Genomic DNA, 23,679 nt, shown 5'->3' with positions numbered 1-23,679 from the left:
GATGCTTCTGATTAGTGTGGTTGCTCTAGGCAACGCACTATTGTTCTACAGGTCCGAGAACTTTTTTGTTAAACATTTTTGTTCATTGAATTCTATGGACGTTTTTTGTAACCTTTTCTCCAAAACTCCAAAAGTCAATTTTCTGTCCCTTTTCTAATTGGACATTAATCAGACAAGAGTGACATCACAATATGTAATATAAATGGCAAGACATAATTAATCAAGAACAGAACTCTCTAGTGTAAACCCATGAATTAGAAGTGTGCAAATGGCTTCCCACAAACACATGAAGAATTCAAGATTCATTTCCCAGTGGATTCCTCCATGCAACCACAGTTGTAATCTCCCAGAATTGCACCTTTCTAGTTTATACTTGTACTCAATACTCATACTGTGTGAAAAGAGGAGTTACTGTAACGGGCAATTATGGGCACTGTATTTTTCCTGTAAACCTCAAGTTTAGCGGGCATATACAGGTAATATACGGGTGTGATGGTACAATTCGGGAGTTTACCGGAATGTTTGTTGTAAAGTTTAACGGGAGTTTCCTGTAATATACACATCCGTATTCCATGCTTTTTGCGCAGTGGGCGCCACGCACCGACATGGTGTGCAACCAGGTATGAAGACATGTATGAGGAGGGCACTCACATCCAGGTTTGGTAAAGTCATCGTCGGGTCCTGTGCCCGGAGTGTCTGTGGGTCCATTCCACGGTTCGAAGCCATATACGTCAGGGTTGGTGGGCGGCGGGACCGTCCACCCACACAGGTCTTGCGTGTCAAAATCACAGCCAGTCACACAGGCTGGGGAGAGCATTTAGATAAGATTTAGATCTACCGTAGATAAGATTGTCGTGGTTATTAAGAGTTATCCGTGCGTGCGTGTGTGCGTGCGTGCGTGTGTGTGTGTAATATGCTCACAGGGACATGCTCCTTCGCTAATGACAATGTTGTCCAGGCTTGTGTCACATGAAGAACTGAAACCTCTCTTGGCCTCAAACACGACCTGTGCATGCGCGTGCGCGCGCACACACACACACACACACACACACACACACACACACACACACACACACACACACACACACACACACACACACACACACACACACACACACACACACACACACACACGATAATGTATCAGCTTACATTTTATAGCATTCCACTTCCAGTTATAAACAAAAAAAAAGGTTGAGAATCCCCCTCATAGATGACTATAGCCTCCTATCCCACAGAGCCAACCCATACAAATCACAGTTTGTTAAAAGCCCACATAGATAAGAAGGGGTTAGGTGTTAGATCACTAACACTTCATGTTAATGACAGGCAGCACTGCCCTGACTTTCTCTCCCAGTCGTAGCTACGCCTTCAAACCGTTGGCATAATCAGCGTGTTGCTTTTGACCCGTGCATGTGAGAAAATGAGATTCAAATGAGTTGTGTGTGAGTAATAAACCCGAGGAGGGCCCCACTGTTCCGACACTCCCATCTTAACTGTTTTACAACTGGTCTTAAAAATGTTGCGAGAATTGATAAGATGAGCAGTAAAAAAACATTAATTTGGCTTGTAAAAGATGACCGTGTGTGTGTGTGTGCGTGCGTGCGTGCGTGCGTGCGTGCGTGCGTGCGTGCGTGCGTGCGTGCGTGCGTGCGTGCGTGCGTGCCAATGTTTGTCTACATTTATGAGGGAACAATATCTATGCATGTATACAATAGTGAGAGAAACACCTCAGCAGGGGGCATTTTTGGTCAAGCATGACAGCTCCGTCCGTGTAAGGGATTATTCAATGGTTAACGTTTTATTAGATATGGTTATGATTATGATGGTTAAAGGTGCTGTTAGTGATCTTTTTGGTCAAAACAAACCCCCGTCTCTCCAGCTCTGAACAGAAAATGTTCGTGTTGAACCCAGTGTACCAGCATGGAGCCAAGCGAACCAACCAAGCCATGCCAACATTTTATTGATTACTTTTAAAGCCCTGCGGGGCCTGGCTCCTATAGCTATATCTCAGATATGTTGAAACCTTACAGGCCAGCACGCACCCTGAGATCCTCAGGTCTGGCCCTCCTGGAAGTTCCCTCGACTCGCCTAGTCACTATGGGCAACCGGGCTTTTGCTGCCCTGGGCACCCAGACTCTGGAATGACCTACCTCTCGCTCTAAGGCTAGCTAACTCGGTGTCGACGTTCAAATCGCATTTGAAAACATATTTGTACACTAAAGCCTTTCCTTAGTTTCATCATGTTGCTCATTTTTTCATGTCCATGTATGTACTGTATATGCTTCGGTTCTAGTATTGTCTATTTTTATGCATTTATTTGAGTGTTGTTTATCCTTTGACACTGTAAAGCACTTTGTAAACTTTATAAATAAAGTTTATTATTATTATATTATTATGCGCCTTTTGTGGTCCTAGCTGTCCCTCCTCCGTGCCCATTGGTTGCTGTTGAATTAATGCTATGTTCCAAACGAGTGCTATAGCTATAGGCCTAGACAACAAGGACTCAACTCTTTTGTTACGATATACAATACAGAACTACCTATACAGTACACTAGGGCATTAAGCAACTAGTCGACTAGTTTACTAGTCGACTAGTAAATCCACTAGTCGACCTTGTTGGTACTAGTTGACTAGTTGATACTAGTTTATTTTTTATTTTCCCCCCGATTTTGTAGGCCTCAAGATCAGGTAGATTATAGTTATAGTCACCATGTACACAGTTTTTCAATGTACAAATATTTATTTCCCAAAAGTTAATTTTTTTAATTTATTTTATTTTTTACATAATAGGTAGTTAAACAACTAGTCGACTAGTCGACTAGTAAACTAGGCAACTAGTCAACTAGTAAAAAATGACTAGAAGTGAATGCCCTACAGTACACAGGATAAAGATTAACAAAAAAGACTTACATTGATGGTCTGTCCAGCCGGTTTTGAAACGGTGACGGCGCCTGCCAGCCAGGTCCGACTCTGGAACCCTGTCTTGGTCCACACGTCCTCCTCAGAGCCGGGCCTCTTCGCCAGAACTTTAAGCTGGTTGCTGCCGTCAGAACCGTACATGTAGTAGCGGAACCGGACGCACATGTTTGTGACCGACGAGGAGAGGGCGGGGCTAAGCAGACGAGCCCTCTGCCCGTCGGCCACGTTGTCAGCCTCATGGTAGATGTAGTAGCCCTCTGGAGAGAGAGAGAGAGAGAGAGAGAGAGAGAGAGAGAGAGATGAAGCCTTGAATTCATGGAGATTTTGTATTGTTTTGTTGCATTCCTGAGCCAATGATGTGATGCCCAGCGGAGTCTCCTACCGAGTCTCCTACCAGATACGGCATTTTTGGGTGAACTACTCCTTTAAGCCATTTTGGCCTGACGTAGAAATTTAAAAAATGTCTTCTAAATCATGACAGTTTTCTGGAAAACCTTATGTTTCTGTATCAGTGGTGCTCAAGGACCCCAAAAATGTTATGTAATATGCCTCCGCCCCATCTGAAAATATGTTGTTCCAGGGACCTCCCCAGAAGCTTAAGTTAAGTTAAAATGTTCACTCCGTAACAATATATATTCAAATATTTGAGGCACATTTTCACGATTTTTCAAAAATGGCAGACCTACAAGCTCGTAGCGCGCCACTCGGTGGCGCGCTATGAGCTTGTAGATCTGCTATTTTTCAATAGCTAAAGCATAACATAATGCTAACACCAAAAGGGGTTCCCGCCCCAAAATGGGTTAAGACCAACTGAACACAAACAGAAGCCGTCAACAGTAACACTGACCCCCGTCAGGATAGTCTCCGCTGGGTCCCGTGCCGTCCGTCGGGGTGGGACCTCGATGTCTGGTCCAGTCGTTGTTGTCGCCCGGGTCCTGGGTGAAGCTGCAGAAAGGAGCGCTGTCCTCGTTGAAGTCACAGGACGTCAGGACTGCTGTGTGGAGAGAGAGAGAGAGAGAGAGAGAGAGAGAGAGAGAGAGAGAGAGAGAGAGAGAGAGAGAGAGAGAAAGAGAATGAACCCATTTAGGCCTGACGTCGAAATTTAAAAAATGTCTTCTACATCCTGACAGTTTTCTGAAAAAGCTATGTTTCTATGTCCGTCATTCTTCGATTTTTCAAAAAATAGCAGACGTACAAGCTCGTAGCGCGCCACCGAGTGGCGCGCTACGAGCTTGTAGATCTGCTATTTTTCAATAGCTAAAGCATAACATAACGCTAACACCAAAAGGGGTTCCCGCCCCAAAATGGGTTAAGGAACCTAGTCATGTTTGACCAACCACTATATTGCTGCGTTCACACTGACATATACAAAGATGCAAAGATACAAAGATTCACAGCACACGTGTCGCTTTGTATCTTTGTATGTGAAGTTGAAGCCGCAGTTCATCTTACATGTATTTGTAGCTTTGTATCTTTCGCAGCAGCTATACAAACGTCGGATGCATCTTTGCATCTGCATGTCGCTGGCTTACATTGACAATGAATGGTAGACTGAATCTTTGCATCTGCCCGTGTGAACGCACCGTATTCGTCCCAGTGAAGCTCCCTGCTGACCATGTGCCCTGACCAACCCCCCTGCCCGCCTTACCAACCACAGACAATAACGTTACGCACAAGTGGTGGAAAAAGTACTCATATTTTTTTTTAAGTTTCAAAGTATCAATACTGAAATATAGATGAAGTGGTTAATTTATGTTTTGTAATAATAATAACAATCTACAAAGTAACTAGTAACTAAAGTTTTCAAATAAATGTAGCGGAGTAAAAGCACAATATTTGCCTCTGAGATGTATAGTGAAGTACTGAAGTAAAAGTATTGGAAATTGAAAATACTTAAAGGTATATTCAGTGATTTTACTTAATTCAAATATCACTTATTTTTTATTTTTTTCTGGATAATCCTCCCTACTATAGAGTGTGCTGACCATATAAGGAGTTCCTCCCTGTCCCCAGTGAGCCCCTGGGGTCAAAAAACCCTAGTTTCAGTTTTGGTGGCGGGTGGCAAAGCCTTCATCCAATCAGGATGAGAGGGGCCTTCCTCCAATCATGATCGACTGGGGGCGGGCCTTGGTGCACATGCTGTTGGCCTGTTGCACTTCCCCCCCGCTGTAGAGCGTGCATGTGCACATTTTGTTACCGGGGCGGACTGGGTGGTTTTCCAAATCACCCAAATCACTGAATGCTCCTTTAAGTAAAGTACAAATACCTCAAAAGTTTACTTGAGTACAGTACTTAAGTAAATGTACACAGTTACTTTACACCACTGTGCACAACAGTCATATAGACTGTAGTTCTCTTTTCCATTGGCATAAACATTTCTCAAACTGGGAACACGAGCAAAGATGGTTAATTTATAAAGATACGCCATCCCAATTGGAGCTACTAGAGGCCGAATGGTACGTGATGGATAATATTGTAGATTTGTTGTTTGTGTATTTGTTTACATGTGCCCTGCAATAATTATGAATCGTTACTTATGCCCCATGCCCATGTATTTTTCATGGGCCTCCGGTCACACTGTCCCACTGATTTCGGTTCGGTTCTCACTTCTTCCCAGCTGGCGTGAAGATAAAGTATTGTTTTCTCCTGTTTGCCAAAACACCCAGCGTATCTGTTGGAAAACATGTTTTTCTGACCTTCTAGCTATAGACTTCATGTCTCCCTCGCTCTCCTATTTACGTCTTAATAACGTTATATTAGTCGGCACGGCCGTCAATTGTAATAGGCCAAGTAGGCCTCCCGGCAATAGGTGTCGCCATTATTCACTATTTGTGAATCTCTGAACTCAATTGGAGTACTTCCCATGTCATGAGATTGTTTGATTTCATATTGTATATAATGAGTCCACTGATGATCCATCAGTGGGAGAACTTTTTACGATGCTGGTATTTGGATGTTCTGTTCTGCTCCCCAAATAATAGTCATTATAATCCTTTGAAAAGACTACGCTGACTGCTTGTGGATTCTTTTATTTGTGTCGGGTCTTGGTTCTTTCTTGGTTTTTCCTGCTGTAAGGTGATACTTTTACTTTTACTCCTTTAAGTATTTATAATTTTCCCTCTAAAGTATTTATCCTTAAAAGGTTTAATAATATAGGATTACAGTTTTATAAGTTTAACATTATAACATTAAAGATAGTTAATATTCACTTGGTTTAATAAGGTTTTACAGTCCTTCTGACTTGAGTACTTTTACTCTATTACATTCTTACAAATTCTCCTCATCGGGACTCCTCCAGAGTCCCGACGATTTACGAGTTTATAATTAAAAAGGTTCTCTTAATCTTAATAATTTACGGCTCTACACGCCGAAATGGTATTTGGAGAGTCCTGTTTTAATTACTTAGTTTCTAAAAGCAGCTTTAAGACGCTGCCCTCCTCTGACATTATGGTATTGGGCTTTTCATATTCATATTGGTAAATATGTATCATTAAATACATAACAAAATGGCCTGGTTCCTATAGACTGGGTTCCCCAATTAACTTTCCTCAAGGGCCATATTTTGACTAGGGTACCAGGCTGGGGGCCGAGTCCGCACGCACGAGGTCGAGGTCTTGCCCTGAAAATTCATTTTCAGGGCAAGACCCCATTTGAAAAGGATGCCCAGTTTAACATGCATAGGCTACTGACCCCCATTTAATGCCATTCTGGGACCCCCCAAAATAAAAAAATGTTTTTATTATTCTTCCAGGGGCCACACGGGGGCGCTCCGCGGGCCGCAAATGGCCCACGGGCCGCCTATTAGGGACGTCGCAGTCCCGCCCCCTCGAGAGACCCGGAAAATAAATCCCTGTTCATTTTCCTCATAGACTTTTCAGAAAGTATTTATTTAAAGACGTTTACGCCGCGGACAAAGACAACTCTTGTGGTGACAAATCATGACAACAAACACAATTTTTCGGGCCAAACAAAGAATTAGAAAGTAGAAAAAAACGGCAGGTTACAACACTTTTTGTTGTTGTTTTTCTTCTTTGTAATTATTTGTTTGGTCCAAAATATTGTGTGTGTTGTCATGATTTGTCACGACAAGAGTTGGCTTCGTACGACGCTTAAAAGGTCTTTAAATAAATACGTTTTGAAATGTCTATGGGGAAAATGCATTGGGATTCATTTCCTGGGCCTGGCGTTGTCATGAAAGGGGACTCTATAGCTAATCGGGGACACACCCAAGCACTACAATGTACAATGTGTCTGTGGGCGAGAGAGAAAGTGTTCCCTTCACACTTTTTACACACTTGTTAAAAGGTTTTGTTCTTAGGACTTGGGTACTGAATAAGCAGGAGATAAAGAATGATAAAGTTAGAGGTAGAGTCCAGGACAAGCCCAAGGGCAGGGTTGTGACACCGAAGGGTGTGGGCAGAGAAACATGGGTCAGGTGCTGAGCATGCGTTGTCTCACGCACTCTTCATCTCAGTCATACTGTCAGGTTAAAGGTGATGAATCACGTTCAAGATACACATACAGTATGTGCGCGCGCGTGTGCGTGTGTGTGTGTGTACATTGGACCCAAAGCATACATTAGGTCAAATGTATGCACATCAAACAGGTCCAATACAATACATCAAATATGGAAGTCTATTCATGAATTTCATAACGGTTAACTTACCAGCCTCCGCCTCTGTTTTCACACGACTGTGGAAACTGGAAAGAAAGAAAGAAAGAAAGAAAAGAAAGAAAGAAAGATTTTTTTTTTTAAATATATTTGCAGTGAAATACAGAATCCAAAGCCACACTAGCTCATGATATATTCTATTAATTTATAGTATTTATATATATTTGAGTTATTGTAACACTTAACTTTCATTAACGATATTATAAATAAATAAGTCTGCTGGCAATTCCCTAAAATATACAAATATGAAACCACATAAAACCAACACCAAAATAAATAACAAATACCATAATAGTATAAAAACACACACACACACACACACACACACACACACACACACACACACACACACACACACACACACACACACACACACACACACACACACACACACACACACACACACACACACACACACACACACACACACACACACACAATTAGAAGGCCAATGTTACTTATCCAGACCCCTCTATCTATAATAATAATAATAATACACTTTATTTATAAAGCACTTTTTAAAACAATGTTACAAAGTGCTTTCCAATACAGGATAAAATGCAGTGCAGTAGAATAAAACAACACAAATAAACACATTTTAACACAAGTAAACAGGTGAACACAAAATAAAACGATCAATAATTCAAGTAAAAGCAATCGTGAACAAGTGGGTTTTTAGCTGTGATTTAAAAGAACTCAGTAGGGTGATGTGTCTTATAGGGCCTCTGGTAAGGCATTCCACAGCTTAGGTGCACGGGCCGAGAAAGCCCGGTCACCCATGGTGACAAGCTGGGTAGCCGGAACTTCCAGGAGAGCCTGGGGGTCCGGCCTCAAAGGGATCGACTCGGCCCTGACCCGGCCACGGCCTCCCATGCCATAAGAACGGGCGCATCCGTTACGTTTTTCCTCACGTATAGTATTTAGACCTATATAAGTAGGCTACACCTGGCCTGGGCCGTGGCTCAGCGGTCCAGGCACCTTGGCTGGTAATCCAGTCTGGCAGTGTGCCGCGGGTCCGATCCCGACGGCCTTTACTGCATGTCACCCCCCCATTTCTCTCCCCATTTCCTGTCAGCCTACTGTCTGTCCCTCCATAAAAAAAATATAAAATAAAGGCGAAAGCCACAAAAAAACATTTAAAAAAATTATAATAATAATCTGTACAATAAATGATAGGATACCAGGTGTGAACAATGAACCTATAGCATCACACCTGACCTGAATAATGTTCTCAGTGCACTCACCCTGCATGCCGTGTCTGTTGCTCTGCTGCTGCTGTACACCCCTTTATCCATAACAGGATACACAAAAATCTTAACGTATGCATGGCTAACATAGTTAGCAAGGCAATAAGGACAGTGGACAGGGAGTGCAGGTCTTTTATACAGACAGGTACGGAAGGATGGGTATACAGGTGGGAGGGGGTAGGAGGAGGGAGGGGTGGGTGTTGTGGGGTGTGTGTGGGTGGGTGGGTGGATGGGTGGTGTTGTATTGAAGAAGCCATCATCGTCTCACTCGCATACATGGGATTGCTGGTGCATTACTTTGCACATTGCAAAACACGTATAATGAGTAACTGATATGTGATAGGGTGTGTGTGTGTGTCTGTGCGTGCGTGCGTGCGTGCCTGTGTGTGTGTGAGAGTGGTCACACTGCTTGCGCGTGCATGTGTGTGAAGGTTTCCTAGGTGGGGTGGGGTGGGATCACGTTCAGACTGTACTCTATGTTTCAAATCAGTGCCAGCTTTGTGCTGTAAAATATTAAAGTTTATTGATTACGAGCCAAGGACACACCTACAGACAGATGCAGTGCCGATAATATCTAAGACCAGCATCTCTGCATTTCATCTTCATTCATATTCAGCCTATAGTGTGTTATTATTCATTTCGGTTTGGATCTGGACTCCTACTCTGACCTCTCCTATGTGTTTCATTCTAAAATTGCGAATGTAGATTTTAGCGTTGGATATTGCATGGCACAGAGTGACGCCTTTACATCTACAAAATCTTGAAAGTGTGTTTTTTGCAAAAAAAAACGTTTTGTATTTGTATTTTGGAATTACAAAAAAAATGAACTACAGAGGTCATTTGTAGAATCGGCCTCAGGTCTTAATGGGTTAACACGTACAGACTCTTACAAGTGTGTGGAATGAGTAAATAACACGAACGCTCAACCAACAACACGGTAAATAGTCACATAATAGAGTCCAGAGAGAAAATAATTTAGTGCTCCGCAGAGAGACTACAACACCAGGTCAAACGGGGACAGGGTGGCGTTCCCACTCAGCGCCATTCCGACTACATGGCCTCCGCGTGCGGTTAAAACATGGCTATTCAGATCATACTGTAGGCTTCACTGTCTCCATCTAAAATACAAAAAGACAGTTGTAGAATTCTCTACCAAATATAATCTCATCAGTCTTATAGGGAACTAAACCTTTGTAGGCCACGACCCCCCAAAATAATCATATTTGAACTGGGGCCCGACAAAATAATCATATTTGAACTGGGGCCCGACAAAATAATCATATTTGAACTGGGGCCCGACAAAATAATCATATTTGAACTGGGGCCCCACAAAATAATCATATTTGACTCGGCTCCACAGATGAATAGAATCGAGGCACTACATTTATAGTTTGACTCCGTTCCCTAGATCCCTAGATATATTGTGAAAATAGAAGTAGATCGGCTATTTTCATAATTTATGTCTCTTTCTTATATTATTTCAACAATTTGGCCAATGTTTGACCAGTTTCTTATAATATAGTTTGTTGATTAATCTTTCTTTCTTTCTTGGTAAAATGGTCATAAATGTTCACTTCACTGTCACCTGTGGGAACCCTCAACATCATGTGGGGACCTCCCTTGGGGTCCCGACCCACATGTTGAGAACCACGGGTCTAAACAACATAAACTTGTCTAAACAACACAACATTTAGGCTGTTGCTAGGATACCCATGCATGGAATTCCCTCCCCGGGATCAATAAACATAAACATGTATGTTATCTTATCTTTTGTAAACGTACAGTATCGTGAATATCAATCCAAGGGTCAAACAGATGTCTGTTGTCGGCTCAAGAATCCACCACTACTGAATGAAGTGTCTGGTGCTGGGGAGTCTGGTGCAACGCACATGGGTCCTGGACCTGGTTGAGAGCAGGAGAGGACCTGGTGAGACGTAGGAGGGGCACGGACATGAGGAGTCAACCCACAGAGCAGAGTCCTTCCATCCAGATTGTGTGGCCCTGGTCTTTCCCTAGTGGGTCTGATCCAGGGTATAGCTACATTTTGACCTGAGATCAGATTCTAAAAATGTCTGTTTGAAAATGACAGTTTTCTGAAAAAGCTATGTTTCTATGTCAGTCGTTCTTCGATTTTTCAAAAATAGCAGACCTACAAGCTCATAGCGCGCCACTCGGTGGCGCGCTATGAGCTTGTAGATCTGCTATTTTTCAATAGCTAAAGCATAACATAATGCTAACACCAAAAGGGGTTCCCGTCCCCAAATGGGTTAATCACCCCGGCTGGGTCATCTGAGTGAGGGGTATGATGTTCGCGAGACCCGAAACCCCGATGACCTTGGCATAGGATATACATCAGTGAGGATACGTCCCAGGTGCACCCATGCGATGTATGTAGCAATAACATACAGAGGGGAGAATAATACAGTACGATACGTTGAAATGAATTCCAACAATGTGCGTCCATTCCCTCCGTTGTTCTCCGTTGTTCACCCAAAAAGTTACTTACTTTCTATCAATTACACACTCCCATGAAGCCTTGAATACATGCAATATGTATTCGTTTTTAATTGTTTACAGAGCAATAAAAAGAGAAAAGTATTACAGTATATAAAAGCAAAAACTTAATAATAGCATAGCAAAGAACATAAAACAACATTACACTAACAACAGAAAAGGCAGCAAATCAGGCAGAACAGTTAAGGTGGTTGCACACCGGCCGTGTTTTTTGGAAAACCGATGGAGAAACGCAGCTAAAAATCCGAATTCGCATCCGATTCGCGCCCGGTGTGTGGAGACCTTTAGTACATGAACAACAACACAGAGATTTTAAAAACTCAACTAAAAGCAAGAGGTAGGTAGAACTTGGTCTTGAAATAGGACAGGTCATTGTAGGCACTTTGAGGCGAGCAGGTCAGCCTGGTGGACCTGAGGGGGGCTGCATCGAAACTGCATCGAAATATCGATTTCAATTTCAAGAATCCAAGTATATCGATAGGTAAACAACAAGCAACATATATCGTATCATTTGACATTGTATCGTATCGTATCATTTTGCAATGCAAATAATCGGTATCGAATCGTTTTGCAATACAAATAATTGTTTGCATCAATACTAAGTATACTTGTGCATTGTATTTAGCAATTGATCTTGGTCTATTGATATCAATAGACCAAGTGTAGCGATATTGAATGGAAAAGTAATTAAACCCCTTTTTTAATTTGTTTCTTCTTAAAATTGCTAAATACAATGCCCAAGTACTTTTACTTTTGGTACATTAAGTACATTTTGATGCAAATACTTATGTACTTTAACTCAAGAACATTTTGAATTCCGGACATGTACCTGTAACGGAGTATTTCTATATTGCAGTTACTATTGATACTTTTACTTAAGTAAAAAAATTGTACCATTTACACCACTGATGACCAACATCACATTCACATGTTACTGTTGAGAAACTCTAAACCTGTCCCTACCAGTAAATGCCTTACCATTCCCATATCACCGTTTCATTACTCACAATGATTACCCTGTTCTCTATCCACTCACCCACACCCACACAATTCCATTCAAAGGGGCTTTATTGTCATGAGAAAACACACATTTACACTGCCAAGGCAAACATGAAACAATTCAAACAAAAATCAAGACTAAGAAATGCATGTACAATTAATTTTTTTTTACTGTTTGTTTTGTTTTTCTCCACCACAATCAGAGCACCAGGCTGTCTCCGAATCTAAAGTCATTAAAATGTTACCCAACTTGAATAATAATTGATCATCATCATCGTTACATCATTGCATGTTTAATAAGGAACTGTTTTCGGCCAGACTTTTCAAATCAATACAAGCTCGGGGGTGGGGGGGGGGGGGGGGTTTCACGTACAAACTGCTTCATGGCAGATGGGGAAGTATGGGGGGGGTGTGTGTGGCGGGCTTTCAGGTAGGAAGGGGCCTAAACGCACGAAGGGTCGTTTTCTCTAATGGAATCCAAAGGTTTCCTCTGATATTAATATGGTTGGGAGTAGGGTTGTCCCGATCGGATCGGGTGATCGGAAATCAGGGCCGATCACGTCATTTTAAAATGAGCGGAATCGGATGCCAAAAAACGTGATTGGGAAATCCCTAGTATCAATGTTATATCCATAATCATGATATTAGACTGGAAATTGTCTGTGATTTGGGATATCGTACTATTGTGATATGGCATATACAGTACGTGTTCTATAAAATATAAATAGCGGATCGGGAAAGAATGGGTATTGGCAGATGCTTAAAATCAAATGATCGGAATGGGATCGTGACATCCTAGTTGGGAGTAATCAAGACGATGAGTCAGATTCAGTTTCATGTCACATCACCACAGATAATAAAGGTCCATAACCACATGAACCCTACCCTATATTCTGGGCATGTCACTGGCATAATAGGCAGACATTCTGTCACTCTGTCTCCGAATACAACGTCATTAAAACGTTACCTAACTTGAATTATTGATTCAATGTACGGCAAACATCATTGCACAATTACAATTCAAGCATTTAGCAGACATTAAAGGGGAAAACCACCCATTTTCAACATTTTGCTATGTCATTAATATACCTTAGAACTGTTGTGTGGAAATAATAAAAAAGTCCCCCCATTCTGTGTTTCCTAGATGCGTTTCACCATTAACATGGTGAAACGCATCTTGATGACATCATCAAGATGTGTTTCACCATGTTAATGATTTTTTTCAGACCTCTAGTTCTAGGAAACACAGAATCGGGGGGACTTTTTATTATTTCCACACAACAGTTCTAAGGTATATTAATGACATAGCAAAATGTTGAAAATGGGTGGAATGCCCCTTTAATTGAAATCTCACACACACACACACACGCGCACGCACGTGCAGGGATCCACTCCTCATTGACCAGTGAAGACGTTGCCATGATCCCGTAACCACAATCAACAAATACAACAATGAGATCATAAAAGGAAGGGAGCGCTGCTGTCGTTCAGTTTTACATATTGACACGTGCAGGAAATCACCATACACTGTATATCCCACCCAGTGGTGCATGGAAGAAGTATACTGGCCATGGAGTTTGAGTCCGCTTTGACCTCATGTCTCACAGCACACCACACGCATTCTCAAATGACTCGACATTTTAGGCTTATTAATCCCGCCATCAATGTCTTCACATGTTGTATGTAAGCATGACACAAAGCCAACTCTTGTCGTGACAAATCATGACAACAAACACAATTTTTCGGGCTGAACAAATAATTAGAAAGAAGAAGAAAACGGCAGGTTACAACACATTTTTGTCTCCACCAGGCCGAAGGCATGGGGAGAGAGTATGTTTTGCACTCCGTCCGTGTGTGTGTCCGTCCGTCCGTGTGTGTGTGTGTCCGTCCGTCCGTCCTTCCTTCCGTCCGTCCGTTACCAGCTAATCTCTGGCACCGTTAACCCGGTCGATGCCAAACTTTGCACACACACTCCCTGGATGCCAACGATGAACCTCTGCCCCACATTTTCCAGAACGGCCTGTTATAGCGCCACCATGAGGCAGCTTTTCACATGTTTTACCTAAAACTGCACCGATCTGCGTGAAACGTTGCATGCACACTCCCTAGAGGCCAAGGACAAACCTTTGACCTGCATTTTCCGCATCTGCCTTTTATAGCGCCACCAGGAGGCCGACTTTTGTAAAACACATTTTTTGATATTACTCCTCCAGATTCTGTCCAAAAATCTCACAAATCGTTACACAGTATCTCTATGGTCATGTGCTCAAGTCGGATCTGTCTGATATTTCATATTCCATCCTAATTGCCTATAATTGGCTTTCACAGTTTGCAAGATTGCCCCGTTTTGAACAAAAGCCTCAAATCATGAACGCAGCATGCAATTTACGTGAAATCTTTCACACATTTTCTTACTAGGCTGAGGAATATATCCCACCCTTTTCACATTGGCCTGTTATAGCGCCACCAACAGGTTGATTTTTGCAAAACACATTTTTGGAACAAAATGCCTCAAATCATCCAATTGCCATCAAAGGCAAACATGTTTATATTACTCCTAAACATGTTGCCAAACATCTCACACAGTCCTATCCTCCTGGTGGAGACCTGTGCCCAGAAGGGCACTTTTTCTAGTTTGTAGTTTTTCTTCTCTGTAATTATTTGTTTGGTCCAAAATATTATGTTTGTTGTCATGATTTGTACAACGGTCTTTAAATAATTATGTTTTGTAATGTCTATGGCAAAAATGCATTGGGAACTATTTCCTGGGCCTGGCGTCGTCATGAAAGGGGGCGGGACTGCGACGCTCTATAAAGGTAGATGCCTCTTCTGGCTCTGGGGCGTCTGTCTGTATCTCGAGGGAAGGCAACATTGGAGGCAAGCATTCCCAAGATTCCTTGCAAAGCAAAAGCATGCAAAGCTTCCGGGTATGTAACGGAAGGGGACGTTCAGTAGCCCAACAGGCACGACCATAATAGATAATATGGATATAGAGAGCGGATGAGGAGCGACAGCCCCGCCCCCCGCTATTCATTTCAATGGAAGTTGCTCAGTGGTGTTTTGAAGGACCCGGAAGACTGACGGGTAGTACCCCTCGAGCGTTGGCTGGCTCCTATGATAGTATATAAAAAGTAGTATATAAAAATAGCAGATCTACAAGCTCATAGCGCGCCACTCGGTGGCGCGCTACGAGCTTGTAGGTCTGCTATTTTTGAATAATCGTGAAAATGTATCGCAAATCTTTGAACATATTCTTTCAGAGCGAGCGTGTTTAAGTCAAATCTTTGCTTCTGGGAGGTCTCTGGAACAACATATTTTCAGATGGGGGTCCTTGACATGAAAAAGGTTGAGTACCACTGACATAGAAACTTAGGTTTTTCAGAAAACTATTATGATTTAGAAGCCATTTTTCAGGTCTAAATGGGTTAACCTGGGCCCAGCGGCACACTCTTTTTTACTTAATATAATATAATATAGGCCATTTGGTTAATGTATGTGTTGTAATGATCTAAATATGCAGTAAAAGTAAAAAGTACAATATTTGCCTCTGACAACTGTACTCGAGTAAAAGTACAAAGTATATAGGCTAACAAATGGAAATACTCAAGTAAAGTCAACCCTAATCCTAACCCATCTCCGGCTGTCGCGTTCATGGGTGGCAGTGTGCAAGCTTGTCTAGTTATTTTTTTTTTCTTAAAGATTTGGAGCTTTTTATGCCTTTATTCTAGTGATGCACCGAATATTCGGCCGCAGAAAATATTCGGCAGAAAATGGCTAAAAATGCATTTTCGGCCTATACGGTTTCGGCCTGAAAAGGCAGAAACTATATCACCAAATAGTGTATGCAATTAATGCATTCAAAAGAGCTGAATAAATGTTTTATGGACCCATAACAGTGATTATTATTTAAGTTAAGTTTTGCCATAACCATTTATTTTGCCATACATCAGGTAGCTTTAAGGTACGGCCATGACAGCAATGGTAGGAAAAAAGATCATATTAATCATATTCGGATATTCGGTATTCGGCCAACTGTTTCCTATATTCGGTATTCGGTTTCGGCCAAGAATTTCCCTTTCGGTGCATCCCTACTTTATTCCATAAGGAGCGAGCTCCAAAAGTGGTATGTGGCATAACACATTACAAAAAAATGGTATACCGTTTTGAAAAAAATGGTTGCCGTTTTGAAAGATGTATGCAATCACAATAGTGTAATAACTCTTAAAGGTATATTCAGTGATTTGACTTAATTCAAATATCACTTATTTTTTCTTTTTTTCCTGGATAATTCTCTCTACTATAGAGTGTGCTGACCATATAAGGAGTTCCTCCCTGTCCCCAGTGAGCCCCTGGGGTCAAAAAACCCTAGTTTCAGTTTTGGTGGCGGGTGGCAAAGCCTTCATCCAATCAGGATGAGAGGGGCCTTCCTCCAATCATGATCGAGTGGGGGCGGGCCTTGGTGCACATGCTGTTGGCCTGTTGCACTTCCCCCCACTGTAGAGCGTGCATGTGCACATTTTGTTACCGGGCGGACTGGGTGGTTTTCCAAATCACCCAAATCACTGAATGCTCCTTTAAAGTGTAATAAGTGAAATAGTGTAATAAGTTGGAGCTCACCCTCCCCCCTCTATTGATAGGCCAGTAGGATGACAGGAGATAGAGAGACTCTCTCTATCTCCTGTCATCAGAGAGATGGTGAGTGACATGCAGCAAAGCCGTCACAATCAGGACTCGAACCTGCGACACACTGTCAGGCTACATTGTGGCCTAAGTGCCCGGACCGCTATGCCAGCTGTCCAGGCCGAAGCATGTTTATTTTAATGACCAATCAATCAATTGTGTTGTGGCTTGGATCAAGACTCAAGTTTCAAAGTTTAGAAAAAATACAATGACTTTAGTGTTTTTGCATTTGTTTCTCTCTTCTAAATAGTAACATTACATTAGCATTAACCCATTTTGGGCGAGAACCCCTTTTGGTGTTTTAAACATTATGTTATAATTTAGCTATTGAAAAATAGCAGATCTACAAGCTCATAGCTTGTAGGTCTGTTATTTTTGAAAAATCGTGAAAATATTTATTTCAGAAAACTGGAGGATTTAGAAGATTTTTTTTTAATTTTGAGGTCAGGCCTAAATGGGTTAAAATCTTAGTGTTTTGTCAAGTAGGCCTAGGCCTATTTGGGGTCCACTTGCAATATCCTCACAGCCCAACAGAGGGCCATAGGTTTGGGACCACTGCTCAAGTCATTACAGGGGAGTGTTATGGATGGTTTCCGTTTTCCATGACAGCACACATGAAGGAAATCACTAGACAGTATATGCCCCACCCATGCAGCCACACTGATAGCAGTTATCTCACAATGCTCATAAAAAGGTATTGCCCTGTGCGGTGGCACCTAGAGTCCAAGAACACTTTTAAGACTTGAGGCCGATTCTAAAAACAATTCTCAAGTGAAAAAATGACAAAGTAATCAGAAAAGTCAAAGAACAATCCTATTCAGGATCTCCTATGTGTTCAGTAGGAACACACTGACACTAGCAGGAGCACTCATCCAATGTCATTTCTGCACCCACCATGCTAAAAAAAAAAGAAAAAAGAAAAAACCTGAAGACCTCTCAAAACAAACTGGACACCCAGAACTCACCTCACCCCTGCTCATTATTGCGAACGCAGTGAGCATTTACTATGAGACCCAGCAGATCATGTCTGTCTGTCTGTCTGTCTGTAAACTTAAAGAAAAAACTTAAAAAAACGTAACTTAAAAAAAAATCTTAAAAAGAAAAAACTTACAAAAAAAACTTAACTTAAAAAAACTTTAAAAAAAAAATTAACTTAAAAAGAAATCTTAAAAAAAATTAAAAAAAACCTTAAAGTACGTAATTTATTCTAATTGTTGTTATTGCAATATACGAGCTGCTTCCCGCGTTCGCGCGTCTTACTTGTACTAGGGTGCGAGATGGCTCACAGGGTATATAGAGGACAGAGTACGGCAACTTGCAATGAGCCTGGTCTTCAAGATACGCAAGAAAACAGGGAAAACCGGGATACCCATGCGCATGTCATCATCATCATTTTTCGACCGCGGTCGAGATCATGGATTTCACAATGCCACGCTAGACTTTCCGGTCCTTCATTGCCACCCCCAGTTCCTGCTTACTGATGCATGTGTCCCTAGCGATGACATCAGGGAACGACAGTTTTCTACCTCTGGTCTGCTTTGAGGCAGGACTCCAGAGAAGAAGGGAAGATATAACCTCATTGTCAGCTCTGTAGCAGTGGCCCGGCAAACTGTGTTTTTCTGGATCGGACTAGTGTAGAAACACGGGGAAGGTTGCCGTATTATTAGATTAGTCGATGGGTGGCTCTTCCAAGACAGATTTTGCGCTCTCATTAGAAGGCGGGTGTAAGTGCCATCCAACCGTTTCTCTAGTTTCTAGTAGAATCGCCTCAACGGTCGTCCTAAATATTTTTACTTTTAACATTTTACTAAGATGGGATGACCAGATTTTATGCATGACCAGGCCATACCCTTCCTAGTTTGAAAGTTGCATGTACTTCTTGTCAGACTACTTCAATATAGTGCAAAAGACACACAGGCACACCACCACCAGAAATAGCCCCGCCCCTGATCTCACTGAAACCAGTTTCGGCATAAAAATGGGGTCGAATTCGTAAATAAAGAATTTATTGTGACTCCTTACCCTCCTTCAAAACCGCTCTAAAAGAGCACCTACAGCTGACTGCAATTTGTTTGTAAAAATACAAACAATATACTTTATATGGAGGTATAGGCTTCTTCTGATTCTCAAATGTTTTGCCATACTTTACTTACATTTTGCATGCTGGAGACCCCTAGAACAGGGGTTCCCAAACTTTTTTGGCCCAGGTACCCCTTGGGGCTTGGGGGGAATAATGTTTTCCTAGCAATACCGATAAGCATATTTGCAACCTTACATTTAGATCCCATTGGAACTATTATTACAACTATTCAATCAAAGTCACAACACATTTTCACAACATTTATTTAAGATGCTATCTTAGAATAGACTAGAATACCTATTTGACAGAAACATAATTGCCTTCCTTGATGCATCAATTAAGCATCATCAGCGACAGCTGGTCACAGACACTCAGGTGGCTTTTAGACGAGGATGGTGTTCATAAGAAACGGCAAAATAAAGTATCATATGCTGGGGTCCTTTTAGACGAGAAGGGTGTTCTCAGGAGGTGAAAACGCATCAAAGTGAAACCACCTCCCAGAGTGGAAATCTTTGAGAACGCCGTTTTATCCCTTCTCCGTGTAAACAGGCAAAAGGTGAATCCGCAAAATGTATGACATCATGGCTCACGTTGGCTCGCAGCGCATATATTATTACATTGATGCATAATTATGATATAATGGAGTTCCTGAACAAGCCTCCCTCCTCGCCTACAAAGCGCTGCTCATCAGCGATGGTGAATGTAAAACCATGATGTAAATAAAATGCCTTAATTGTGATAGGTGGCAGCCGCGGCAGCAGCGTTTATGTAGCCTAATGTATTATAAAATATATAAATATCCCGTGGCGCTCTGCCTGCATGCTCTGGGCAGCTGTCTGTCACCACCATCACCCTCCCTGTGAATGAAAATAAAAATCCAGTCCCCTCCCCAGGTGATTAAACAAAAAGGAATCACCCTATTAACCTATTAATTAACATCACATTTACCTCAGTATTATTTATTCCTAACTTTAATCTGGTAGCGTTTTTAATATGTGAGAAATTAAAGTGACCGCAAAAATCGCGAAAAACTGACTGCTGTGAGCTTTGAACTCACGGCCAATGGGGGCAATGGTCTCGTAGTCCAACACCTAACACAGCAAGCTATGTAAAGTCATTGAAATGTGGTGGTTAAAGTGTGTACTTGTAGTGTGTGTTGTAGTGTGATGACGCCGGGAACTGCGTGAAGGGGGAGCTGGCTCTTCTTCTTGTACATAACGTGGGTGACTGGTCTATTTGGCAGCCCGTTACCGCCACCTAGCGATATTATAGCGTTTTCATAAAGTGTGCGTTCTCGTAAAGGGTCAATAAAAACTGAGAACGCAACGGGACTTTGCCGTTTTATCTGTAGATGGTCGCCGTCTAAAAGAGGCCTCAGTCTCTGCAGCACTCTAACTGAAAGTGACTGCATGCAGTCTGTTTCATTTCTATCCAAAGGCCCTTGAATGATAAGGATTACTGTGATTATGGTAAGCTCACATATCACATACCATAATTCACTGGCAAAAAAACAAATACATTTTTGAAAAAATAAAATAAAATCTGAATTATTTCGTGGACCCCCTGGGTCTGCGGACCCCACTTTGGGAACCACTGCCCTAGAACTCCCCCAATGACCCCTGGGGGTCCACAGACGCAACTTTGAGAACCATAATTTTGGCCAAATTTGACCGAGGGACTGACATTGAATTTGTTTTAATTTTCGCTTTCAAATTGACTGTTGTTCAGTTTGACCCACCATTTTTTAGAGATTATAGAGTAATGTCTTGCAGAAAACAGCGAATTGAGAAAACAGGCTTGAAAGGTTCACTTCTGTGGACTCCAACATTAAAACTACTGTAGCTACATGTTTAAGCATTTATTTCATATTTACTCTGATATTTATTTCAGACATGCTCTAGTATGTGAAGAGTCTGCCTGTGCCATTAACTCATTTTGGATAAAATATAAATAAATTCAGTTTTTCTCCTCTGGTGAAAAGCTGGAGGTTACACGGTGGCAGGCTCTCAGTCAAATCTGGTCAGCATTGTTCTGGACAGAGACACCTTCAGGCATTCAATCTCAGTGTATTTGACCACATTGTGACATTGCCATCTAGTGGCACTTTTGTATCACATGCAAGTACAGTCCAGCTACATTATTAGGCATTGGCTTGGACCAATACTATCAGTATCAGAGATCTGACTTCCCCAAATGACCATAGGACAGTAGTTTGCATGCATACATGCATACACAATCTAAATGTTTACAGTGAACATTGTAAGACAGACTGTAATTGTGAATGTTTACAATTACAATCAGCAGTGGACAGTAAAAGACTTGTACTGTCCACTGCTGATTGCAATTAAACAAGCATGTCAATGTATAGTAAATGTATGCACTTTTACTAAAAGTACATACATTTACTTGTATGCATTTACTGAAGGAGACTGATAGTAGACTATAACAAGGAGACTGAATAGTATACTAGTGATACTCAAACTCCGGCCCGCGGGCCTGACTGGCCCGCGGGCTTAATGTCCTGATTGTCACGTATCCAACACACTTTAAACTGAGCTAATTGGACCTCCCGTTCCAGAGATAATGGCCAAAACGTCTTGAAAACCTCGGGCTAGTGGTGTTTTTTTTTCTTCTCTAGAAAGGCTGCTGTATCGATACACCATGAAATATCTGTGTTGACAAACACGCCTTAACATTGGGCGGAGCACACTGGCCTATTTGCATTGCACAGTGCGCTCAGTGCGCTATTTCCGAACGTGCCCGTTATCAAAGCCCCCCTTGCAAATTTGCAATGCACTCCCTTCTCAGACCCCTTGTTAGGATGTTTACTCCAGTGGAGTAATATCTAGTAGTAACTGCCTTCCATTTACATTTCACAAAAGTGTTGCTCTTGTCGTACGTTCCACTCCAAAAAAAGGGCTTGAGAAACCTGTGCAAATTGCAATTCAACCAGACCAAAAGCAAAACCCCCGCTGTTAATTTTGCATCGCATTGTAAACAGCTGTGCCTCGTTATAGCAACAAAAGTTTCTAACTTGCGGTCACAGTCGCGATACTTTTCACGTGTGGGGTACTTTTATATGGATTTAACTCCAGACTATCCACAGTCCCGTCTCCCAGTCATGGAGCTGGGACTGACAGACGCGACGAGGAGCAGCACGTAGGCTACGGGGCTCCACCGGGCACGTCAGCGTCGCGTCTCCGTCACCGTCAGGGAATGTTCCCTTTTTAATCAATGAAGGGTGGCTCCACTGCCCGCATTACAAGCTCACTCTGTGCCACACAAACATACTGTACTGTCCCCCATACTACATGTAGTGGCATTTGTTTTCCAAAAATAATAATATTTCCACCTTTTTCCAAAGCCACGTTCACCAGTTTGAAGCAGGGTTTAGTGACACGTAACTACAGGTAGGCACATAGTGTTTGCACATCCAAGGCATAAACCGGACCACAGTACTCACAGACAGACTCCAGGCAGCGCAGATGATACATGGAGTTTTAGTGAAGAAAAGCGGCAGTACAGAAAATGCATACGAGACAAAAAAAGAAGTAGGCTATATAGTCCTTTCCTTAATTCCTTGCACAAACACAAAATGTCTTCTGTTATCTTTCCTGTCTGATAGTCATACAGCACGGGTTCCAGTAACAGGAAAAATCACCCAAAAGTTACGGTCAAAATGTTGTGTTCCAACGTGTCAAACTAGCGTCCGTCTTTCCTCTTTCTCAGTTGCATAAAACACACCAATTAATAATAAACATTAAACTAAACTTTAGGGGGCGCTCTTTACCAACTGCAAAACAGCTATAGCTAAGCATGGAAAGCAGGTCATCAACATTATACATAAATGCACTAATAAGGCAAAAATGAAATAAAACATATGAATTACCAACACACATGTGGACCATTGGCGCCGTCAAAGAACCAGGATTAGGCTACATACTTAGCGGTGGTTTATGATTAATATTATAGGTTACAGTAGAAGTTATATATTAGGTTCAATATATTCCCGTAAAAAACATGCCATATAGTTTACCTGCACAAGGGTTGTAGGACTGCTTCCAGGCTCTAGTTGTTCCTTCTGCTCCAAGCGGAGACTGCATGCAGTGAGAACAATTTAAAAAGTATAGCAGAACAAAGAAAAAAGTTGGTAGAAGCTTTCACTTCTTCTCGGCGTGATAATACGTCACTTTGCGTCGGCCGTTGCAGGGTCGGTGAGTCCGGTCGTTGCTCCACGCAGACAGACATGCACGGTCGCACTCACTGCCTGTCTGAGATGTGCGGGGTTTTGTTGTGCATGTATATATCGGGCTATAGATGAGAGTGGCGTTATACTTATAATGGGACGCCCGGCCCCCCCTCAATAAAAACGTTAGTGTTGTGCGGTCACCCCAGCCCGGGACAGCCTCTTTTATATTCTCTCTCACCCCTCAAAAAAGTGTGCTTTCTTTCTGTGTTCCCACTTCCCACCCTGATAGCTGCGTCACTTTCCAGCCGGCCCAATAATCATGATAATACACACAGTCACACACACACACACACACACACACACACACAGCCAGCCC

General features: G+C 42.1%; 2 protein-coding genes across 3 annotated transcripts in view; both read right to left on the bottom strand.

The window, feature by feature from the left end:
* The window catches only part of LOC306914202 (netrin receptor UNC5D-like), a 199,710-nt gene extending 176,452 nt beyond the window's left edge, over positions 1 to 23,258 (bottom strand). For both annotated transcript variants that reach the window (XR_013788669.1, XM_079491181.1), the window contains exon 1: positions 23,151 to 23,258. Coding sequence is in view for 1 of the 2 variants with exons in the window: in XM_079491181.1 (XP_079347307.1) it covers positions 23,151 to 23,217 (67 nt within the window). In the remaining variant the exon portion in view is untranslated. The remainder of the gene's footprint in view (positions 1 to 23,150) is intronic.
* LOC306913766 (MAM domain-containing protein 2-like) lies at positions 2,860 to 9,886 on the bottom strand (the record flags this gene model as incomplete). The annotated part of the gene is made up of 5 exons (XM_079490579.1): positions 2,860 to 2,874; positions 2,914 to 3,179; positions 3,770 to 3,916; positions 7,589 to 7,623; positions 9,840 to 9,886. 5 exons carry the CDS (start codon positions 9,884 to 9,886, stop codon positions 2,860 to 2,862), a joined length of 510 nt encoding a protein of 169 aa, XP_079346705.1.
* Positions 23,259 to 23,679: the final 421 nt, after the last annotated feature.

Source organism: Electrona antarctica (assembly GCF_951216825.1).
Source record: "Electrona antarctica genome assembly, chromosome: 21".
In the NCBI taxonomy this organism is placed as follows: Eukaryota; Metazoa; Chordata; class Actinopteri; order Myctophiformes; family Myctophidae; genus Electrona; species Electrona antarctica.
This window is presented reverse-complemented; position numbering and strand designations above follow the sequence as displayed.